This window comes from Pelophylax lessonae (assembly GCF_965119305.1).
Source record: "Pelophylax lessonae genome assembly, chromosome: 5".
In the NCBI taxonomy this organism is placed as follows: domain Eukaryota; kingdom Metazoa; phylum Chordata; class Amphibia; order Anura; family Ranidae; genus Pelophylax; species Pelophylax lessonae.
In genome coordinates, this window is record NC_138772.1 from 490,283,881 (window position 1) to 490,308,534 (window position 24,654).

Below are 24,654 nucleotides of genomic sequence, written 5' to 3' on the forward strand. Positions count from 1 at the left end.
ACCCGGAGTGACCTGCATTGACTTCAATTATATGAAGTCCGTGCCGGCTGCTCTGAGGTCGCAGTGCGAGCTGCGCACCGCGACTTCACAGGGTGCCCGGCAAAGTCGGCTCGCCCCAGTGTACATCAGGGCCGGACTGTGGTTATTGAGAGTAGAAAAGGTCCCAATGTCAGTGGGACATAGATTTGTTTGTTTCAGTGGGAGTTATTGTGGCCCATCAGTGGTATCAGTGGGAGGAATTGTGCTCCATTGTTGGGGTCACTGGGCCTTATTGTTGTCACTGGGAGGAATTGTGCCCTATCGTTGGTGTCATTTGGAGGAATTGAAACCCTTCATTGGTGTCAGTTGGAGGAATAATGCCCCATTGTTGGTATCAGTGGATGAAACAGTGCCCCAAGGGCTGGATAAAAGCAAGCGGGCCGCATTTTGGAGACCACTGGTCTACATGAATGCACTGTAACTTCTTCTGCACACCATTTCTCTAGGCAGATTTTCCTATGGTGACAACAGTGAAGCGTGTGTTTGCAATGTGTGTTGGCACAGTCACTTATAGTCTCCATTGGAGGAGCGGGTGATCGGTTGACAACACAGGAGAACAATTGGGAGACAGGTACCGAGTAATGTCTTCCTATAACAGGAAGAACCTAAACAAGGACCTTATTAACAGGATCACTACTTACTATTTTAATAACAGCCAAAGCATTAAAAAGATCAAAGTCATTTGAAATTGAATAATGCTAAAGCATATAGGAGATTTTGGAGATTGTGGTGCATCTACAGTATATACAGTGCCTTGCGAAAGTATTCGGCCCCCTTGAACTTTGCGACCTTTTGCCACATTTCAGGCTTCAAACATAAAGATATAAAACTGTAATTTTTTGTGAAGAATCAACAAGTGGGACACAATCATGAAGTGGAACAAAATTTATTGGATATTTCAAACTTTGTTAACAAGTACAAAACTGAAAAATTGGGCGTGCAAAATTATTCAGCCCCTTTACTTTCAGTGCAGCAAACTCTCTCCAGAAGTTCAGTGAGGATCTCTGAATGATCCAATGTTGACCTAAATGACTAATGATGATAAATAGAATCCACCTGTGTGTAATCAAGTCTCTGTATAAATTTACCTGCACTGTGATAGTCTCAGAGGTCCGTTTAAAGCGCAGAGAGCATCATGAAGAACAAGGAACACACCAGGCAGGTCCGAGATACTGTTGTGGAGAAGTATAAAGCCGGATTTGGATACAAAAAGATTTCCCAAGCTTTAAACATCCCATGGAGCACTGTGCAAGCGATGATATTGAAATGGGAGGAGTATCAGACCACTGCAAATCTACGAAGACCTGGCCGTCCCTCTAAACTTTCAGCTTATACAAGGAGAAGACTGATCAGAGATGCAGCCAAGAGGCCCATGATCACTCTGGATGAACTGCAGAGATCAACAGCTGAGGTGGGAGACTCTGTCCATAGGACAACAATCAGTCGTATACTGCACAAATCTGGCCTTAATGGAAGAGTGGAAAGAGAAAGAAGAAAGCCATTTCTTAAATATATCCATAAAAAGTGTTGTTTAAAGTTTGCCACAAGCCACCTGGGAGACACACGAAACATGTGGAAGAAGGTGCTCTGGTCAGATGAAACCAAAATCAAACTTTTTGGCAACAATGCAAAACGTTATGTTTGGCGTAAAAGCAACACAGCTCATCACCCTGAACACACCATCCCCACTGTCAAACATGGTGGTGGCAGCATCATGGTTTTAGGGCTGCAACTAACGATTAATTTGTCTGTCGACTAATCTATCGATTATTTTTACGATTAGTCGACTAATCTAACGATTATTTAAATGTTTTCATTTTTTGCTTAATTGTTTTTTTGATTAGCTAATTAATCCTGTAATTAATACAGACCCCCTCAGTAAGCCCCCCTCCCAGTACAGACCCCACAGTAAGCCCTCCCACCTAGTACAGACCACTTAGTAAGCCCCCCCTCCCAGTGCAGACCCCCTCAGTAAGCCCTCCCACCTAGTGCAGACCCCCTCAGTAAGCCCTCCCACCTAGTACAGACCACTTAGTAAGCCCCCCTCCCATTGCAGACCCCTCAGTAAGCCCTCCCACCTAGTACAGACCACTTAGTAAGCCCCCTCCCATTGCAGACCCCTCAGTAAGCCCTCCCACCTAGTACAGCTGGCAGACCCCATGAACCCCAATAACAGATCCTATACACCCCCAGCTGGCAGACCCCATGTACCCCAATGACAGATCCCATGTACCACCAGCTAGCGGACCCCATGAACCCCAATCAATGACAGACCCCATGTACCCCAATGACAGATCCCATGTACCACCAGCTAGCAGACCCCATGAACCCCAATGACAGACCCCATCTACCCCAATGATAGACCCCATGTACCCCAATGACAGATCCCATGTACCACCAGCTAGCAGACCCCATGAACCCCAATGACAGACCCCATGTACCCCAATGACAGATCCCATGTACCACCAGCTAGCAGACCCCATGAACCCCAATCAATGACAGACCCCATGTACCCCAATGACAGATCCCATGTACCACCAGCTAGCAGACCCCATGAACCCCAATGACAGACCCCATGAACCCCAATGACAGATCCTATACACCCCCAGCAGGCAGACTCCATGAATCCCCAACAACAGATCCCACACACCCCCCAGCTGGCAGACCCCCATGTACCCCCCACTGACAGGTCCAATAGACTAATGACAGGTCCCATGTCCCCCCAGTATTAGATCCCATGTCTCCCATGCACCCCAATTCCAATCCCAGCATATGACTCTGGACACTCACTTAGTAAATGCCTCTCCCAGGTCTATGACCACCGCGGTCTTCTCTCCCTGCGGTCTTCTCTCCCCCCCGTCCCCAGCCCCTCGTACGGCGGCATCTCCTCCTCCCCGGGCCCGGTGTTCTGCTGCGGCGCACTGATTTCTCCCGGCCGGAAGCGGCGCTGCGGCCGGCCAGGGGGCGTGTGACGTCACACGTTGACGCGTCGACGCCTTTCACGCACGTCGACGTTTTTTTGTAGTCGACTTAGTCGACTACGTCGACGCGTCGTGGCAGCCCTACATGGTTTGGGCCTGCTTTTCTTCAGCAGGGACAGGGAAGATGGTTAAAATTGATGGGAAGATGGATGGAGCCAAATACAGAACCATTCTGGAAGAAAACCTGATGGAGTCTGCAAAAGACCTGAGACTGGGACGGAGATTTGTCTTCCAACAAGACAATGATCCAAAACATAAAGCAAAATCTACAATGGAATGGTTCACAAATAAACATATCCAGGTGTTAGAATGACCAAGTCAAAGTCCAGATCTGAATCCAATCGAGAATCTGTGGAAAGAACTGAAAACTGCTGTTCACAAACGCTCTCCATCCAACCTCACTGAGCTCGAGCTGTTTTGCAAGGAGGAATGGGCAAACATTTCAGTCTCTCGAAGTGCAAAACTGATAGAGACATACCCCAAGTAACTTACAGCTGTAATCGCAGCAAAAGGTGGCGCTACAAAGTATTAACTTAAGGTGGCTAAATAATTTTGCACGTCCAATTTTTCAGTTTTTTTATTTGTTAAAAAAGTTTTAAATATCCAATAAATTTCGTGACTCACTTCGAATCACTTTGTGATTGTGTCCCACTTGTTGCTGATTCTTCACAAAAAATTACAGTTTAATATCTTTATGTTTGAAGCCTGAAATGTGGCAAAATTTTTTTATTTTTTAAATTTTTTGAACAGCCCTGTGGGGGCGAGTGAAATATCAGGGGTCTAAACAGACAGCTAAAGTCTCTCTTTTGAGACAGAGAAAGAGATTGAGGACACAGATTCCTCAATCCTTTCTCTGCACCGCTAGCTGCAGACTGAATGAACAGGAAACACTCTTTACAGAGGCTTCCTGTTCATTTATAAACTGAAGCATTTGTAAACACAGGGAGAGCCACAGGGGGATTGGTTCCAGTAACTGCGCTCAAACCTGCTGCTCAACAGGCCCCCCTGTTGAACTTATAGGGCCTGGGCCCCATACAGTAGGGCAGGTGCTACCTTATGCATATTCCATACCAGTGGGATGGCTGTGGAAGTGGAGAATCACTGTAGAATTTGCCGCTACCACAGTGATCGCCACTACCTTCAGGTGCCAGGTGGCTGCCCTGCTCGGGGGGGGGGGGGGCTTGCGGTTGTCACACACTCAGCATGGGAACACTTTGCATTTTTCTCGTTGAATGGAAAGTGTTCTCTGAAGTGGAGAGGCAAGGTGATGATCTCACCTAATTGGAGGATACTTTGCATTTATTGAGAAAAATGAATATGTTGGGCAAGTGACCCCCTGTGGATACTATGCAGCAAGGTAGCCGCTCAGCATGGGACCCAGAAAACCATGACGATCGCTGTAGAAACAGAGACTAATACAGTCATTCTCCACTTCCATAGTCGTCCCACAAGTGTTAAATATGTATACTTACATTGGTCCAAGCTGAACCCATGTGTATTTATACAATACCGGTACATACCATACTTGGCATTCAACTTTACCTTATTACTTGCTTGAGGAAGGAGCACAAAACTTGTTTGGTGACGCTACTTAGTCATTACTAGCTGCCCCTGTTATTTATATCGTCTTAGGGTTATAACCTTCACAAAGATTTTGGTATCTATGTTTAGGAGTGAAATAAGTCATCAACAAATGTGTGGGTCTTTGTTCAGTTTGGGAGTCGTATCCATATTGATTGGAGTTGCTCCTTATTCTACTATTTGGTTGCTGTAACTTCTTCCATCTGAAGTTATGTTGGCAAAAGTGCGGCCATGACTTTCTGCAGATGGTATACTTGAGATTTTAGAATGTATGCTTCTATAATTTCACACAGAAAGTTCTGCAGCTCTCGAGGAGGAAAGCACATGTTCTGCAGCCCCAAGGATGACTTTCTGTGTATGCTTTTACTTATAAATAGCCTGGTTGTTAAAAAAGGAAATGTGGATGGTGCCGATGCTTCAAATGAATGACAACTGCAATTAAGGCATGAATGGAGAAAGATGTAATTAGCTGGAAACAGGAAACCAGGAATCCCGCTTCCCATTCGTGCTTTGTGAGCTGAATAGGCCAAATCTGTGAATTGGGTTCTCTTAATAAGCAATTCAGGGAGAGAAAAATATTCTGCTAGATCTGTATAGAAGTAGACATATATGATACCATGCTGATAAAGTGTACCTGTCACCTATGCACAGTAGAGGAACCAGTGTTTCTCAGAAAGTCAAATTTCTCAAGTACAGCTTGGCCTAAACTGGTTAATTGAATGCCACCATCACCATCTTGGCAGTGCCTAAGTGTCACTTGTACTTTTAAAGTGTAACCGTTTTTAGCTTTAGATGGAGTAGAAGAGGGTTAGAACTTATGTCAGACTTTTATTTTTGTCTGTGTCCCCATTTGGGAGATTATTGTAACTATAACAAGGCCAGTGCCACCTTTGAGTAAAAGTTAAAGGGAAATTCAAATGTTACAGATTTCACCAGAACATTAGTTGGTAGAGATCTTCCAGTGGGCACCCTTGTCCTATTGACAGCCTTCAGGTGTTATTTCTCTTAATTTGGGGAAATTTACACCTAAAAACAGGGGCTCTAATTCTTCTGTCTTTCAGTCTGTCTAAAACTAAAATCTCCTTTTTTCCATCCTAAAGTTACCAATACTGCCCAACCTACAATTTGGCTCTGTATGAGCCCAATGCATTAGATATGAATAGTGTATAAGGGGGTTGCAAATGTCATTGGAATAGTAGTTGGAATAGTATTTTTTTTGCTACCCTATACGTTGGGCGCGGGTTTCCTCCTCTTCTCGGTCCCTCCTCGGTGCTCCTGTCCCCTCCCTCCCGGTGAGTTCCCCCACAGAAAGCAGCTTGCTATGGGGGCAGTGAGCCGAGTCACAGCTCCCTGTGTCTATTCGGACACAGAGCTGTGACCTGGCCCCGCCCCCTCTCCCCCCCCTCTCCCCCCCTCTCCCCTTATTGTCTGACTGACTTTGATTGACAGCAGCAGGACCTATCTGCTATCTCAGCCAAGAGGAGGGGAGTCCCAGGCAGCTGAGAAACTCCTGCAACAGCGCTGGATAAAGATGGGCTCAGCTAAGTATTATTGGGGCTGGTTCACACAGAAGGTTTTTAATCAAAATGTATAGAATGAATTAAGATTAAAAAAAAAAAAACATTTTGCCTTTCACAATCCCTTTAAATACTCACCTGCCCAGTTAATGCAGCGTTATCCTTCTGTGATCTGCTGCTCAGGTGTAACAGTCTGGGTCCTGCACCACCATCTTGGTACTCTCAGTGATTGTGAGCAGGCTTCCTCTACTAGATATACCCAGCCAGCCCGTGAAGGTGCTGTCAGCTCCGTCCTCTGGCTGCTGTATATTCTTCTCTTGCAGACCCAAGGGATATGTAATGGGAGCAGGGACACATCATTCATTCCTATAAACTGGCAGGTTTTAAAGAGGTAGTAAACACTGCTTGATGACTTGTACTTACAGGTAAACTTATAATAAAGCTTAATTGTAGGTACAAGAAACATCTGAATGTGCACCATTCAGGAGATATTCACTATTTCTGCAGCCAGCTACATTGCTGGCACATGCGCACTGCGCTTTAAAGCTTCAGAGAGTGTTCAGAGTGCTGTGCTGCAATCATGTGCATGTGTGGAAATGACATCATCATGGCTCAGCCATTCAAATGGCTGGAGATCGTGAGCCTATGAAGGGGGGTGAAGGGGGCTACGGACACTACTATGAAGGGGGCTACAGACACTGCTATGAAGGGGGCTACGGACACTGCTTTAAAGGGGGGTGAAGTGGGCTAAGGACGCTGCTATGAAGGGGGCTACGGACACTGCTATGAAGGGGGCTACGGACACTGCTATGAAGGGGGCTACGGACACTGCTATGAAGGGGGCTACGGACACTGCTTTAAAGGGGGGTGAAGTGGGCTAAGGACGCTGCTATGAAGGGGGCTACGGACACTGCTATGAAGGGGGCTACGGACACTGCTATGAAGAGGGTTGAAGGGGGCTACGGACACTGCTATGAAGGGGGCTACGGACACTGCTATGAAGGGGGCTACGGACACTGCTATGAAGGGGGCTACGGACACTGCTATGAAGGGGGCTATGGACACTGCTATGAAGAGGGTTGAAGGGGGCTACGGACACTGCTATGAAGGGGCTACAGACACTGCTATGAAGGGGGGTAAAGGGGGCTACAATCACTGCTGGAAAGGGGGATGAAGGTGGCTAAGGACACTGCTATGAGGGGGGAAGACTTTGCCATAACGGGGGGTACTGTGATGCGAGGGGGAACTGTGACGTAAAGGGGGGGGAATGTGATGTAAAGTGGGGGAAACTGATCTGTGATGTGGGGTGGAGCTGTGACCTAATGGGGGGCCTCTGATGTGGTGGGGGGGATTGTGATGTAAAGGGGGGGGTCTGTGTTTTGGGGGTCAATTGTGATGTGAAGGGGAGACTGAGGATGCTGATGTAAAGTTGGGGGCTGTGATGTAAAGTGGAGGGCGGGGAATGTGATGTCCAGGGGAGACTAAGGACAGTGATGTAAGAGGGGGGCTATGATATAAATATAGGAAACTGAGATGTGAAGGATCTGAATTGTTGCACAAACATTTAGACCTCTCCTGGAAGAAAATGTAACTGACCGGACCTCCATGAATTTTAATTCAATACTTTTGTCATAAAGGAAGCAATAGGAGGTACTGGGATACTCAAAGGTGGGTGGGAATGCCGGAAACTCCCAGGTAGAAAGGAGTAGAGTTAGAAGATATGGCAGGGAGATCTTGCAATTGAAATATGTAAAAAGCCAGGGGCTGACTCTGCCCATTCAACATTATATATACCTAAAATATCACTTTAGGTGGATTGACCTTTAATTACTCACCGGACATTTTATTAGGTACACCTGTTTAATTGCTTGGTAACACAAATTGTTAATCTGCCAATCATATGGCAGCAATTCAGTGCATTTAGGCATCTAGACGTGGTGAAGACGACATTAGTCTATTTTTATGCATATGCAGAAATCAACAGTTGTCATCCTAAGCAAAACACGCCCATGTGCTTCCATTCCACATACCCATGTTTTTCCATTTCAATTCCATTATGTTTCCAGAATGAAAAAAGAACTGTACAAAGTTGCAGCATTTGGCTTGTTGTAGCTTGAAGCTACGCTAAGCATCCAAGCCCATGTTTTTAAATTGCACCTGTTCACATCTTACCATAATGTCACTTGAAGCTACAAATGTTTTTGACCCAAATAGACTTCACTGGAAGTGCCTGAAAAACACACAAACATGCGTAAAATAATAAAGCAAACCACGCATATCACACTTTTCTTTTCTCTAGTAACTAGCTTTCCATTAGAAAAAAAAAAAACTGCAAAAGCGCCTGTATAAATGCTAACAGAAAGGCTGCTACAGGTCCAAAGATGCTCAGCTTGTGGGTGGGTGCAGGGTGGTGCGGCAGCAATAACACACTCAGTCCAAGTAAAATTGAAAGAACTTGTATTGAAGTCAAAGGAAAACAGTTCACAACAAGCCAGACGGAAGGAAGCCCATCCAGGAACACTGGCGGATGACAGCAGCGTATAGCAGAGCAGGTTTCAGATGAGCTAACATCGTCTGTCTTGATGGGCAGAATGCGGCCTGGCCTCTCTGAACCCAAGTGGGGATATTTCCAGGAAGATTTTTTGGGTCCTTACGCTTTCCCTACTCGTCTGGAACCTTTCCCTAGTAATGTCCCAAACAGACGAGTCCTTTCAATACCCACACACTAGAGATCGACCGATTATCGGCACCACCGATATATCGGTGGCCGATATGCACTTTCCCCGATATATCGGAATCGGCCTTTGGATTTACCGATATTGCTGATATTTAGGGAAAGTGCATGTACCAGGGTGATGCCTGCAACTAGAGGCATCACCCCGGTACCGGAGTCCATAGCCTACGGTCGGCTGACTTGTAATGACAACCGATGAGGCTGAGAAGCCGCTCAGCTGTCATTACAAGGAGCGAGAGGGGACGTCCCCCCCCCCCCCATCCCACCACCCTCCGCAGCTCGCCCCGGGTCTCCTGTCCCACCGGGAGACCCGGGCATCCTACCTGCACCACCGCCATCTGACCGGGTCTCCATTTTTTTGGATTGAGCGCCGAGTACCCGGAAGTGATGTCATCACTTCCGAGTACTGGCAGCGCCGAATTAAAAAAGCGTACAGCATTCAAAACAGCCAAACCTGGTGCCAGAGGAGGGGTTTGGGTTCTTTTAGACCCCCAGATCTCTCCACAGCAGTACCTGTAGACATTAAAAAAAAAAATGTTTTAATGTCCGAAAATATCGGCCAATACCGATATCCGATGACCAAAATATCGGTACCGGCGTTAAAAAAACTATATCGGTCGATCACTACCCTACACTAAATTTGCACCAAACCCAGAAGCCATGGTCTTAAATAGACTTTGCCTGACCCTAGATGGCCACCAGAGTCACTTGGGCTGTCAGGATCCAACCGGATCACTGACCTAGTGGCCCAGGAAACCATACAGGAACCATGGTCCTCCTGACTTCCTCTCCCTCTGCACTGCCGCTTTGGTTGAGTTCCACCTGTAGTGGAGAATATAGGCTGCTCCTGCCTACAAGCTCAAGTGTGAATGTAGCATAAATTACAATTAGTTCCTTTGTATCTTGGAAATGCAGAAGAAAACTCTCTAGTCTCTCTGCTGTTCATCCAATATCACAACGTCCATTCCCAGCACTATTATTTGCTTTAGAGTAGTCGTGCTGTCCATGCACTTCAGGTCATAGGTCTATACTCTGTATTATTTCATAGCTCCTTTCTATCCCTTGAGAGGGCAGTCCCTTATCTAGCACAAAATTCAAGTGTCCCCATTTCCTCTCTTTTTGGTCTGACGTATATATCGCTATAAATAAATGTGCTGTTAATTATCAGAAGTGTTATATTGCACTTAACCTGTCATCTAACCTCAAAATTACTACATCCGTTTTTTTTTCCAAATGCAAAAGCATAAAGAAAAAAACACAAAACCAAAATATTGGGACTTTGCGTATGTCTCCAATAGTAAGACCCCATTCACACTAGCGCGACTTGTCAGGCGACTTGGTCGCCTGACAAGTCGCGGTCGGTCGCCTGCCATTGATTAGCACAGGACCCGTTCTAATAGGAGCGACACAAGTCGCTCCGACTTAGAAAAAGGGTCCTGTACTACTTTGGGGCGACCTGGAGGCGACTTGCATTGACTTCAATTATATGAAGTCCATGCAGGTAGCCCCAGCAAGTCGTGTCGCCCCTGTGTGAATGGGCTGTTAACCACTTAAGCCCCGGAAGATTTTACCCCCATTCCGACCAGGGGGTATTTTGCGATTCGGCACTGCGTGATTTTAACGGACAATTGCGCGGTCGTGCGACGCTGTACCTAAACAAATTTGGCGTCCTTTTTTTCCCACAAACAGAGCTTTCTTTTGGTGGTATTTGATCACCTGTGCGATTTTTTGATCATGCGCTATAAACAAAAAAAGAGCGTCAATTTTGCAAAAATAGCAATATTTTTCACATTTTTTTATATGAAATTTCCCCCAAAGAAATTTAAAAATCAAAATTTTTTAACATTTTCAGCCAATTTGTTTTATGCTACCTATGTTTGGTAAAAAAAATCGCAAAAAGCGTATTTTGATTGGTTTGCGCAAAAGTTATAGCGTTTACTAACAAAGGGAAAGATTTTTGTCATTTTTGTTGGTTTTTTTTTAACGCGTAATGGCGGCGATCTGCGATTTTTTTTGCGGTACTGCGACATTGGGGCGGACAGATCGGACCCTTGACTGACATTTGTGACACTTTTGGGGTTACCAGTGACATTTCTACAGTAATCAGTGCTATATATATGCACTGTTACTGTAAAAATACACTGGTAGTGAAGGGGTTAACTTTATTTGGGAGGGAGGGGCTGTGTGTATCCCTAGGGGCGTGCTTTCTACTGTGATTGGCTGTGGCTTGAGCTGTAAGGACACTGATCAACGGATCTACATACTAGATCCGTGTGATCAGTGTCTTTACAGCGAGGAGAATGACAGGTGGCTTGTTTACACAAGCTGCCTGACTTTCTCCCTCTCCCCCGCCGATCGCCTCCGGCGGCGCGCGCTCGCTCCCTAGACCCTCACAAGCTAGTGACGTAGCCCTACGTCACTTTGCCTGTGAGGGGCTGACTGCCGACGTAGATCGGCGTTAGGCAGTCGGCAAGTGGTTAATCAAACTCAATTAAAAAGAATACCATCACATTTTATTGACTCATACATTAAAGACAATAGTGACATGTTAAAATAAATCATTAATAAATGTTAGAGGTCATAATCACATCAATCCCAATCCCAAGTTGTTGATGTGATTAAGGTCCCTTTCACACTTGTTCGACCTAAAAATTCCACGATTTTGATGCAATTTTGACACGATTTTGACTGGACTTGAAGCTATGCCTGTGTAATCTTGAAGGCTATGGACCTCAAAATGCATCAAAGTCGGACCAAATTAGTGCAAGGACAACTTTAAAGTCCCTCCGACTTGAAGTCGCACAGTTATGAACAGTACTCATTGGAAATCATGGAGTACGACTTGTTATGTGACTTTGCAGTCCCAAGTCACAGGACAAGTCACACAAGTGTGAAAGGGACCTAAGACCTGAAACATTTATTAATGAATTATTTTAACGTGACACTATTGTTTTTAAAGTATGAATCAGTAACATTTGATGGTATTCTTTTTAATTGAGCTTAATTTACTATTGAAGGCATACGCAAAGTCCAAGTGTTTTTTTTTTTTTGTGGTTTTTGATATAAATACAGTAACTCACAAAAGTTAGTACACCCCTTTACATTTTTGGAAATATTTTATTATATCTTTTCATGTGACAACACTGAAGAAATGACACTTTGCTACAATGTAAAGTAGTGAGTGTACAGCTTGTATAACAGTGTACATTTGCTGTCCCCTCAAAATAACTCAACACAGCCATTAATGTCTAAACTGCTGGCAACAAAAGTGAGTACAATGTCCAAATTGGGCTCACAGTTTCACTATTTTTTTGTGTGTGCCACCATTTTTCCAGCACTGCCTTAACCCTCTTGGGCATGGAGCTCACCAGAGCTTCACAGGTTGCCACTGGAGTCCTCTTCCACTCCTCTATGATGACATCACAGAGCTGATGGAGGTTAGAGACCTTGCGCTCCTCCACCTGACACTGTTATACAAGCCATACACTCACTACTTTACATTGTAGCAAAGTGTCATTTCTTCAGTGTTGTCACATGAAAAGATAGAATAAAATATTTACAAAAATGGGAGGGGTGTACTCACTTTTGTGAGATACTGTATATAGAGATGATGACTCCTCTGGTAAGATTTTGTGTAATGTGAAGGTCACCACATACAGTTTATGTTTATTAAAAGCATAAAGGAAAAGTAAGGGTGGAAAAAAGTATTATTGAGGTTAACCAATCATGTTTTGTGCCTGAATTCTTTAAGTACAGCTGGCCATGTGTTATGTGAATTTCGGTCATCTCCTGATAAAGTGAGCAAAATTTGCTTAGTGGGCCACCTCCCATCCGACATCCATCAATTGAATAATCAAAGGCGCCGGATAAAAATTGTCACCTGAACAGCAGCTGCATCGAAATAAGATCAACATACACTATATTGTTAAAAGTATTGGGACACCTGCCTTTACACGCACATGAACTTTAATGGCATTCCAGTCTTAGTCCATAGGGTACAATATTGAGTTGGCCCACCCTTTGCAGCTATAACAGCTTCAACTCTTCTGGGAAGGCTGTCCACAAGGTTTAGGAGTGTGTCTATGGGAATGTTTAAGTTCCTTCACCCCAAACTCGCTCATCTATGTCTTTATGGACCAGTGTTTGTCTGGGTTTCCTTTTAGGTGCACTGGATTACTCCCAAGACACTCCAAATACATGCTGGTTGTCCAGAGCCAGATTTAGTCCTTGGGGGCCTGGGGTACTTCAGGTTCAGGGGGCCTGGGTTACTTTAGGTTTAAGCCTCGTACACATGCGTCGAAATTCGGCCGGGAATTTTCTTCCGACGACCGATCTGCCGATTTTCGGATTGTTAGTATGATGCTTCCGACAACCGACTCCGACTTTTCGGCCGAAAAAATTCTGGTGTGCAGGCTATAAAATTTTTGTCGACCGTCAAAACACGTCTGATTTTCGTCTCATTAGTACAGATTTCGATGGGGAAAAATCTTATGAGCAAGACTAGGCATGCTCAGAGAGGAAAGAACACATACAAAGCAATCCAACACATGACATCACTTCTGAAGTAGAATTTTGTCATGCGGGAAAATTCATGTGCAGTCTAGGCACATTCCAACCAACAGACACCACTCTGGACAAAAGACGGACGACCGGTCGGCGGAAATTCGTTGCGTGTGTACGAGGCTTTAGGGGGCGCCTTATATGTAGAGTCTATATACATTTACAATGACAGTTACACATTTTTAAAATGCATGACACAACATCATTCTGAGTTCACACATGCCCCCCCCCCCCCCCACACACACACACAGTCATAGCGCTCTATGTGTGGTTTGCTTGAGCCACCAAAATTCATTTTTCAAAAACGATACAATATACCAGTCCAGAGTTTTATATATGATGGCTGGCAACATTTTACTTTCCAAGATACATTTAATAAAATAAAGTAAGCTTTTTTTTATATATATTTTGTATTATTTTAACCACTTAAGCCCCGGAGGATTTGGCTGCTAAAGGACCAGGGTTTTTTTTGCGATTTTTTACTGTGTGACTTTAACGGACAATTGCGCGGTCGTGCGACGCTGTACCTAAACGAATTTGACGTCCTTTTTTTTCCCACAAACAGAGCTTTCTTTTGGTGGTATTTGATCACCTGTGCGATTTTTTGATCACGCGCTATAAACAAAAAAAGAGCGTAAATTTTGCAAAAATAACAATATTTTTCACATTTTTTATATGAAATTCCCCCAAAAAAAAAGTAAAAATCAAAATTTTTTAACATTTTTCGGCCAATTTGTTTTATGCTACCTATGTTTGGTAAAAAAAATCGCAAAAAGCGTATTTTGATTGGTTTGCGCAAAAGTTATCGCGTTTACTAACAAAGGGAAAGATTTTTGTCATTTTTGGTGTTTTTTTTTTTAACGCGTAATGGCGGCGATCTGCGATTTTTTTTTCGGTACTGCGACATTGCGGCGGACAGATCGGACCCTTGACTGACATTTTTGACACTTTTGGGGGTACCAGTGACATTACTGCAGTAATCAGTGCTATACATATGCACTGTTACTGCAAAAATGACACTGGCAGGGAAGGGGTTAACTTTATTGGACAGGGAGGGGTTAAGTGTGTCCTAGGGGCGTGCTTTCTACTGTGTAGGGACATTCCTATTGGTGTAAAAGCAAAGATCAACCGTTCTACATAGTAGAACGGTCAGATCTTCACTTTTACACAGGGAGAACTGACAGGCAGCTTGTTTACACAAGCCGCTCTGTCTTTCTCCCTTCACAGGAGCGATCGCAGTGTGACCGGCGGACATCGAGTCCGCCGGTCACACGCACTGACTTGTCTGTGAACGAGCCGCGGCGGGCGCGCGCCCGCCCGCGATAGGCTCGCAAGTCAGTGACAGGCGAGTGACATACCGATACGTCACTCTGCCTGGCCGGGGCTGACCGCCGCAGTATATAGTCGTGCGGCGGTCGGCAACCGGTTAATATTATATATATATTTTTTTTTAACTTCCTATATATTTTTTTATATTATTTTAAATCATTTTTGTATAAAGGGGGCCCCTTCTGTCAAGGGGGGCCCAGAGCAGTTTTCCCTTTTGCCCCCTTATAAATTCAGTCCTGCGGTTGTTTAATTGGCTCCTTTCTAAATTGACCCTGGTATGCAGGGCTGCTGATAGGGGGGACCACCAGCCCTCTTGTAGGGGGCCCGAGCACACAGGGGGGCCCACCAAGAGAGGGGTATTAGTGATGTACAACAAATACAGAAATCTTCCTCCAGCACCTGAATCTGATCTGTCCCTCTCCCTGCTATCAGCTTTTATCTGTTGAGAAAGAGACAGTTGTCCCTCACTAATCCCCTCCCTTGTGTGCCCCCCCCCCCCTCCCAGCACTTATCTCTGCTCAGGAGTTTATTTGTAAATTGTAACTTTGTTTCTCTCTCTCTGTCTCTCTGATCACTGAGCTCCAACTGCACAGCCTGTATATTATTCTCATCTCATCTTCTTTTTTATTCAACATAGTTTTTTTTTTAGATTTAGCAGGAATTCTGCGAGTTATGTTATATTTGTGTCTGCTAATAGCGATTTTGTTGTAATTTTAGCTAAATATATCATTAATATTTTCTTGGTGGGGGGCCCTGCCAGGTAGTCTGTACGGGGCCCCGTGATTTCTAACAGCAGCCCTGCTGGTATGTATGTACAAATTGGCTATACACATAACCAAAAAGGGCCGTTGTAACCAAATGAGGGACAGAGAGGGATTTGGGTCCAAAAGAGGGACTGTGCCCCTAATAAAGAGGGCAGTTTGGAGCTCCTAACACTGAGCAGCTGCTGACACAAGTCTTTCTAGTATTTGTAGTTCCCCGTAAGCTAGTAAGCAGAGGGTTACCTAAGCTTACTTTGGATGCTTTGTTTGTCTTTCACAGTTTATTGCCTGGATCATCAATGCTTTCACACTATATAAATATAATTCCAAATTTAAATGTGAGCACTGCCAAATTTGGCTAGACCAGATAACGGCAATCAATTTCTACTTTAGCTTCGCTGCTTTTAAATATAGAATCAGAGCTTGGAGCTAATTTTGGAAGCCAAGAAATCAAAGGCTGTAAAGTGAGTCGATTTTGTGGATTATTCCGGAGTCTTTGTCATCTGAAGTGGGATGTGTGTCCAGCTTGTAATGATATTGTCATCGTCAGTAGGGGACAGAACCGTGCCTCTGGCAAAAAGAAACCTAGGCACACCGGTTTGTCAGGCTGTAATGTAGGTAACACATCAGGTTTGTTCATAAAACTAAATGATATAATAAAGTAAAAATAGTAATAAATTAGATGCTGTAGTCCTAATGGTGAGCAGTATTTTCTTAATTTTATAATGGTCCCACCACTTGAAGGCATTGGGGTACTTGTGGTCCTTCCACAGCTTCCATACTGCAGGGTGCAACCCTTGTCATCTTTAGCCATTCACAGATTTAAAGTGATTGTAAAGTCTCATGTTTTTTTTTTTTAAATAACAAACATATTATACTTACCTGCTCTGTGCAGTTGGTTTTGCACAGAACAGCCTGGATCCTCCTCTTCTTGGGTTCCTCTTTTCTGCTCCTGGCCCCTCCCTCCTGTTAAGTGCCCCCACAGCAAACGGCTTGCTATGGGGGCACCAAGCCGTTTGGCCTCGCCCCCTCTCTCTCCTGATTGGCTAACTGACTTTGATTGACAACATTGGGAGCTAATGGTGCTGCTGCTGTCTCAGCCAATCAGGAGGGAGAGTCCTGGACAGCCCAGGGACGTGTGGACATCGCTGGATAGAGATGGGTCTCAGGTAAGTATTAGAGGGGTTGAGGGAGGCTGCTGCACACAGAAGGCTTTTTATCTTAATGCATAGAATGCATTAAAATAAAAAACCTTCTGACTTTACAACCCTTTTAAGAAATTACCTATAGTTGGACCTCTAAGATATGCAAATACCTCATGATTTAAATTAAACCTGTCAAATATACTGAGACGCAATCGGAAGGCCAAGAATAGCTAATTTACAGGAATTGTAATAGTAAAAAAAAACAATTGTAAGGCAAGAATGCTTTGGAAGCTCATAAAGCGGCCACCTAACTCCAACTTTTGTGCAGATGAAAAACTAGCAAATGCGGTTCATGGCAACAATTCCCCTTTATCATGGCTGAAAATACATAATAATGATGCATTGTTATATAGTTTTGTATAACATTATGTATAGCCCTGATAAAGGGCAGTTTTTTAATGCCCTGAAGGCTGTTGGCCAAAAATACTCTATTGGATAAAGCATTTTTGAATGAGAACCATTTACCTGCCTTTCTTAAACATTAGAGTTCCCATTTGGAATTAAGCACCTGCTATGTTTTCTTCCATACGTGGGCTACCTTTGCTAATTTCCTTAAGGCTACGTTCACATGTTAGCGTAGCGGATCGTGGCAGAATCACCGCGATTCTGCCCGCGATCCGGAAATCATTGCAAATCACGGGGCACCTGTGCGTTGCCGTTGATTTGCAATGGCACCCCAAACGCTGTGCAATGTTGCCGCGATTTCCGCCTGCCGAATCGCGGTAACATCGCGCAAACAAAATCGCGGGTCGCATGACACCCAAAAAAGGTACAAGAGCTTCTTTGGGGCATCATGCGACCCACGATTTTGTTTGCGCGATGTTACCGCGATTCGGCAGGCGGAAATCGTGGCAACATCGCACAGTGTTTGGGGTGCCATTGCAAATCAATGGCAACGCACAGGCGTCCCGCGATTTGCAATGATTTCCGGATTGCGGGCAGAATCGCGGTGATTCTACCGCGGTCCGCTACCCTAACATGTGAACGTAGCCTTACCATGGCCTGGTTCACACCTATGCATTTTTTATTGCATTTTCAGTTTTTCAGAAACACCCTACAGTCCATTTAAGTGTTTTCCTATGGGTCATGTTCACATCTGTGCATTTTATGGAAAGGGGCATGGACCAGCAGATTGTGTTTTGGTTCTGTTTAATGCATGGAGCTTCTTTGGGGCGTCATGCGACCCACGATTTTGTTTGCGCGATGTTACCGCGATTCGGCAGGCGGAAATCGTGGCAACATCGCACAGTGTTTGGGGTGCCATTGCAAATCAATGGCAACGCACAGGCGTCCCGCGATTTGCAATGATTTCCGGATTGCGGGCAGAATCGCGGTGATTCTACCGCGGTCCGCTACCCTAACATGTGAACGTAGCCTTACCATGGCATTTTTTATTGCATTTTCAGTTTTTCAGAAACACCCTACAGTCCATTTAAGTGTTTTCCTATGGGTCATGTTCACATCTGTGCATTTTATGGAAAGGGGCATGGACCAGCAGATTGTGTTTTGGTTCTGTTTAATGCATGGGTGTCCAACCTTTCGGCTTCTCTGGGCCACATTGAGTGTAGAGAAATTTTCTTGGGCCGCATATAAAATATACACTATAGTTAAGGTATATAAGTAATAAAATGCCGCTGCGCCCTTCCTGCGCCGCCACGCCCCCGCACTAATTTAACACAACTAGAGGATGATCAAAGGAAATGGAATCAGTATACAGAGGTTTACTTCTGAGCGATAATAAAGAAACACTCTAACCACCATCATGACCACTTCAGTGACTTGAAGTGGTCATGGTGGTAGGAGCCAGAAACACTGCACATGCTCCCCCCCCCCCTCTGAGGCAGCCTCTGCCTACCATTAGTTGGCAGCTGCTGTGGCCATGCCCCTGACCTGACTTCCTTCCTCCCCAGCAAAAAAAAAAGGGGGCAGTGGGCCGCATTGCCTGAGGTTCCGGGCCGCAGGTTGGACATGCCTGCTTTAATGGATCAGAAATGTGTATTGAGGAACGCAAAATGCACCTGGAATATGCATCAGCTGCAACCTGCATAGGTGTGAACCAGGCCTAAAGATGTATCTCACATGACTTTCATCTTATCCTTGACTCAGTACATACGTGCATAGCCAACAGCTGTGTAGGGAAAAGCTGTCTGTCACTTATCGAAATTGACCTAATGTGCTTGAAGTTAGACCCAACCATTGGCCTCCCACACACAAGCCACACCAGGCCATGGCTGTAACATAGAAGAAGCAGGACTATGGTAATCAGAGGAAGGCCTAAATCTGCTCAAGGGTATTTAAAAGTATTAGTGTGAGTTGAAGATAGTGAGCAGCAAGGTGGCTTTGATCTGCTTTAAAGAACTAAATAGGCAGCAGTGATGGACCATAGGCATTTATAGGCTGTGTGGGAGCCCCAAAATTTTTAGCTTAGCAAATGTTGACATGTTCCAATGATCAAAAACTTAACTTCATCCCTTACAGGTTGTGTGCATGCTTGCAGAAACCTCTAGGTTGCTGCTTTCTATGACTTCCATTTAGCGCTTTAAAAGCATCACATTTATTATTATCAATCTGTGTTGATGTTTTAAAGCTTTTTATTGTTCAAATGTGTGCCTTACTGCTGCTTATATCTGTTTTTTTTTTTTTGTCTGATGGTCAGCGCTCCCGTAACCTCTGCTGTAACAGTAATTCTATGGAGTCTTTTGTTGTCAATGTTGTGCGTGTCAAGTGGTATTTGGTGCTGATGCAAATGTTGGAAGGGCATATGAAATACACACTGTATAACATCAGAATGGTTATTCATTGTGGGGGAGTTTGCTACTAGTTATCAATTATCAAAAGTGGGGTCATCAGTAAGTTTTATTAAAAAGAAAAACTAACCTTTGTTATAATATATCCTATGTGTTTGTAGAAATATAGGCCAAAACGCACATTTCTTCCTGCCAAACCTTTCAGATGTCAGCTTTCAGCACAAAGATGATACAAAGCTTTATGTTCAGCACCATGCATGCTACATGTCAGCAGAATCTGTAGTAGATCTACTTAGGCTGGATATACATTATACAATTTTCTGTACAATTTTCTTTAGATTTACCTTCAACTATGTAGTACAAAGGCCTGCTTTATAGGATACAATTGAAAGCGTTGTTGAGCTTTGACCTCATATTATATGGTTTTTGGTAAATCTAACAGAAAATTGTACAAGAAAATTGAACATGTATGGCCAGCCTTATGGGCCATACACACTATACAATTTTCTTTAGATTTTTTCAGAGCACCACTGATCGCTCACATGACCCGCCACCTCTCTCCTCCTCTCCCTCTCCTGAATGACATCAATGAAGGCAGCTGTCAGATGGGAAGAGGAGAGAGCCGACGGGTCATGTGAGCGGCGCTCGACCCTCTGAAAACTGGTAAAGATGGGCTTATTTTTTAAAACACAGACACAGGGGCACACAGGATTATTAAACAGACCAGACAGGATGGTATAAAGTGGCTTAACAACCACTTGAAAGGGAAAGTCGAGATTCCAGGGAGGGGCATTTGCTCCCCCTTGCCCCTACCTGCGGATGCCCATGCTCACCCCCCCCCCCCCCATACTATCTATGTCTTGTGATTGAAAAGCCTGATGGGAAACTGCATGAATGCACTTCCTCTGTGGCCTGATGCTGTCAGAGATGTAGATAGCATGAGGAGGCTGAGGGACACCTTGAGTTGCATGTTGTCACTGATGAATGGTCAGCAGTTTCCAATGCTTTTTGCTAGACACCCTGTCTGAAAGCTGAAAGACATCCTGGTACTTCAAATTCCCGCTATGAGGTTTGATTGATTTCTATCTAGAAATAAGGAGGTCCCAGGCTCTGGTAGAGAGTTGACTGAGGGTGACATAAAGAAATCTGCATACAGTGGGGCATGATGGAAAATACTTTTTTGGGCTTACATACACTTTAATGTAACTGTGATCCTGGTTTTAAATGGAAATTGTTTTTGAAATGTACTGTCGACTCATGCACAGTGAACTGTCAATTGACTTGATTCATTAAACTACAATAGCGCCTAAGAAAGGTCAAAGGGTCTTCCCAAGTAATGTGTCAGTTTCATTTTAGAGTCCAGTTTTGCATGCCGTAGGGCTAGTGTACACAGGCATTTTAGATTCTTCTACCATGCATTTAAATGCCCATGCCTTGCCATGCATTCACATTCATTGGTATGGAGAAATACAATTTCATGCACAAACTGACCCTAGCCAGGGGACAAACTATATGTAGAACGTGTGCAATATCAGCTGTCTAAAGCTAGGTCTGAGGTTGAGGCATCCCTCCTCCCTCCACGGCCTTCTGACAACGCAGCTAGCAAGGAAACTGCTGCTTTGACAAACCACACTTTTCTCCATCTCCAAGCATTTGCCCCGAGACAAGCATCTCATGAGGAATGTATGGGGAGGAGGCCATATTGACTAAAATGTTGCTGGAGATAATTGGAGATGGAGAAAGTGGCTGTTGTCAGAGAAGCTGTCTCCTTGGTAGCTGTGTTGTCAGATGACTGTGGATGGTGTCCTACCTTGGGCAAGCCATAGATGATACAATTTTCTTTCCTTCTTTCCTTCCAATGTCCTTGATTTCTCCATCAACATTGACTGTGTTTGTTAATCCCTCCCACAGCGCTATTGTTTTTTTCCAGCGGGTAGCTTTCCCTGTTGGCAGAACACAATGATCACTGCCAGCTGCTAAAGCTGCAGGCAGTGATCGCATGCAAAAAATGTGAGGCTGAGTTTTACAGGAGTCGATCGATAGATTGACTTCAGTACATCCAGCCTGCCCATAGATGGATTGCAGCTCAGCCAGTCTCTGCTGAACTGGCCAATATTTGATCCATCTATGGCCAGCTTAAGACAGCACCTAGGAAGATGGGACAAAGTACTACATGTCCCCTGAGGAATGGAACAGAATAAAAATGGAAGTGAAACGTCATCTTAAAGCCCAACTTCGGGCAAATTTTTTTTTCCTGTGCCTACACTGCGTGGATTAACTGCTCGTTTTTTTCTAGGTTAATGAAGAGCCTATACTAATCCGATCCTTTGATCCTCCACAAAATTGCGCTCCCCTACGTCCAGTGGTGGACTCTTCCTGGTGTTTTCCTGTCCAGAGCCAGTCTATGGGTGTGATGACGTCAGAAACAGTCCACCACGCAAGACTGCTGGACCGTGGGGGAGCAGGAGCTAAAGGGACCGGTCTTGCACTGAGAGAATCAGAGGATTAGGTGAGTATATCTCTAGACAAAAAAAAGCAGTTAACCGGTGCAGTGTGGGCACAGTCACACTGCATGGGGGAAAAAAATGTGCCTGGAGTTCATAGTTTGATGCTTTATTATGTTGAAGAAATTTCACCAATCATTAAAACAGCAAAACATTTAATGAGTAATAAAATATTAACATTATCTAACACATCTAGTTAAATGTGACAAATTACCTCAAAATAATTGGAAAAGACATTTGGCTTTGCAACAGTTGAAGCAATTTGGGCAATTCTCTTTCACCCCTGGAGCCCTTGAGAGATATAAGAAACCAATGGGTTATTGAATGTGCAAGGAAAAATGCAAAACTGAAATTTCAGTTTTGAGTGGGTTTAACCTTTAAACCACACCAGTGTTTCATCATAGTGGCATGATTCCTATATGTTGCCCTCAGCTGTATAAACTTATCTTTTTAGGGTGAAAGAAGAACAAAAACCCCAGCTTTCACAGTAAGTAAATCTCCTCATGGTGCAGTAGGCTTGATTTTTATTTGTTTGTTTTGCTGTGTTTTTTGCTTTTTATGCTACTTTGGTGTTAGGTGAAACTGAAACCTGATAGGCTGCATCCAGTGTGTCATCTTCTTCCTGATTGGCTTTGTAAGATGGCTGCATGCAGCTTTCTTACCCCATCCACATTAGCTGGATGTCCTCTCCTCCTGCCTGCTTGTGGACTAGTTCACAGTGTGAGACCTGTGTTTATCTTACATCTCTTGCTGGCTGACTCTTGTAGCTGCCATCCTCTCACTGGCTCCTGGCTTTTTCTTTTCTGCCTCTCTGTAGTGGGTGATCTTGAAGTTGAGAGTCACATATCCAATAGCCTGTTAACAATGCTAGATTGGGAAAAAGAAACAGGCCTGGCACATATATATATATATATATATATATATATATATATATATATATATATATATATATATAAAATTTAAGTACACAACAAATATTTAGGAAAGTGAATAACAAAATATAATCTGAAATCCAACTGTATCATAAAAACCTCCAAATATGATTTACATTTGCTGTGTCCGATGGTCTGTTATCTACATAGCAGTCTGTTGCTAAATGCAGTTGCTCAAAAAGTTGCCCTGAAAAGAAAATAGTTAATACTCACCTCTTACAGTGCCAATACTGCCAGTTTCAACTCTAAGAGAAAGTCACTGACTGTTCAGAATCGGTCATTTCTGGGAGTGTTGGATACTCGATCTTCTGCTCATTGCTTTGATTCACTGGCCCCTATTGTGTCTTATTGGGAACCAAGAATCTGACACTCCTAGAAGAGTCAAATTTTGAAGATTCTTCAAGCAGTGGGCTCTCCTCAGCATAGAAGAAATTAAGGGCACTTGTGGCAGGAGTGGTAAGTATTAACTATCTTGGGAAAAAGTATGGGACGGGGATATACCCACCCCCAACCAAAGGACCGGACTTTATGCCCTTAGCATAAGAGACATCACATATATATATATAAACGATCAATACAAAAAAGTTAAAAAAAAAACACACGTACAAATGAATAATAGTAAAAAAAAAACAAGAAATTCCCCTGAAAATAACCAAGTGGCAAGGAGGCCCTACGTTTTATCAAAATGTATGAAATGTAGATGTATAACCGTAGTCTTCCAGTCACTGGGGTCAACGCGTTTTACCAATTTATGGCTTCTTCAGGACCCATTTTTTATGAGTACATCAACAGGCATGGCAAACCACGGAAGGCCGAAGGATCAATCCTGGGGGTGGACACGAGCTCCAGAACCACATCAAACCCACCAAGGAGGACAGTAGGCAAATTGTTTGTAAATAGGGCAACCTTAAGTTGCTTTCAACAGGTCAAAGTATGTGAAGAGACTCTAACATTGAATCCCAGTTAGGAAAGACCAATTATAAATGATAAAGTGTAATGCTGCATCCAGACAGCAGCAGGCAACATGTCACATACTTCAGGAGCCCGTTGACCAGATCACCTGGATGTTATCTTGGGCCTAGTTAGTTCCGATATCTTTCTGTGAATCCCTCTAGCCCCCATTGCTGTTACCTGGATGTGGCCTTACACTTTATAATTTATGATTGGTCTTTTCTAACTGGGATTCAATAAGTAAGTGAAATAGATAATGGGGGTGGTCTACTATTGTTGCATTGGGAGCTTTGTAGTGAAAGCTATCAAAGGCTATGAAGCAAAATCTTATTTATAGTATACTGCCATTTATTTATTTTTATTATATCAGGCCCAAAGGAACCTTGTGTTTGTAAATTCAGAGCAGAATCAGTATAAAATAAGCAATAACGTTCATTGGTTGAGATAGAGAAGTCTTTCTGGCAAAAACCAAGTTGCCAGATTCCAGTCGGGGCATACCTGTTAAGAGTGAAGAATCATGGAATCATACAAGCGCTGGAACAAAAGTTGTAACAATGCTGTAAAAAAACACTAATGGCTCTTAATTGACGTTGCACTGAAACATATCTGAGATTAAATAGGGGTTACAGGGGTTTCAAAATAAAGGTGACCATCATCCAAAGCAGGGATCCTCAAACTACGGCCCTCCAGCTGTTGCGGAACTACACATCCTATGAGGCATTGTAAGATTCTGACATTCACAGATATGACTAGGCATGATGGAAATTGTAGTTCCTGAACAACTGGAGGGCCATAGTTTTAAGACCCCTGATC

At 44.0% G+C, this 24,654-nt stretch overlaps 1 protein-coding gene across 34 annotated transcripts in view; it reads left to right on the plus strand.

Annotated features, from left to right (window-relative positions):
- The window catches only part of RIMS2 (regulating synaptic membrane exocytosis 2), a gene marked incomplete at its 5' end in the record, with an annotated part of 943,810 nt that overhangs the window by 96,521 nt on the left and 822,635 nt on the right, over window positions 1–24,654 (plus strand). For 26 of the 34 annotated variants that reach the window (XM_082257909.1, XM_082257877.1, XM_082257910.1 and 23 more), the window contains one exon: window positions 22,413–22,445. The exons of the other annotated variants lie outside the window; for them this stretch is intronic. In XM_082257909.1, the coding sequence (XP_082114035.1) occupies window positions 22,413–22,445 (33 nt within the window). The remainder of the gene's footprint in view (window positions 1–22,412; window positions 22,446–24,654) is intronic. 34 annotated transcript variants of the gene reach the window in all.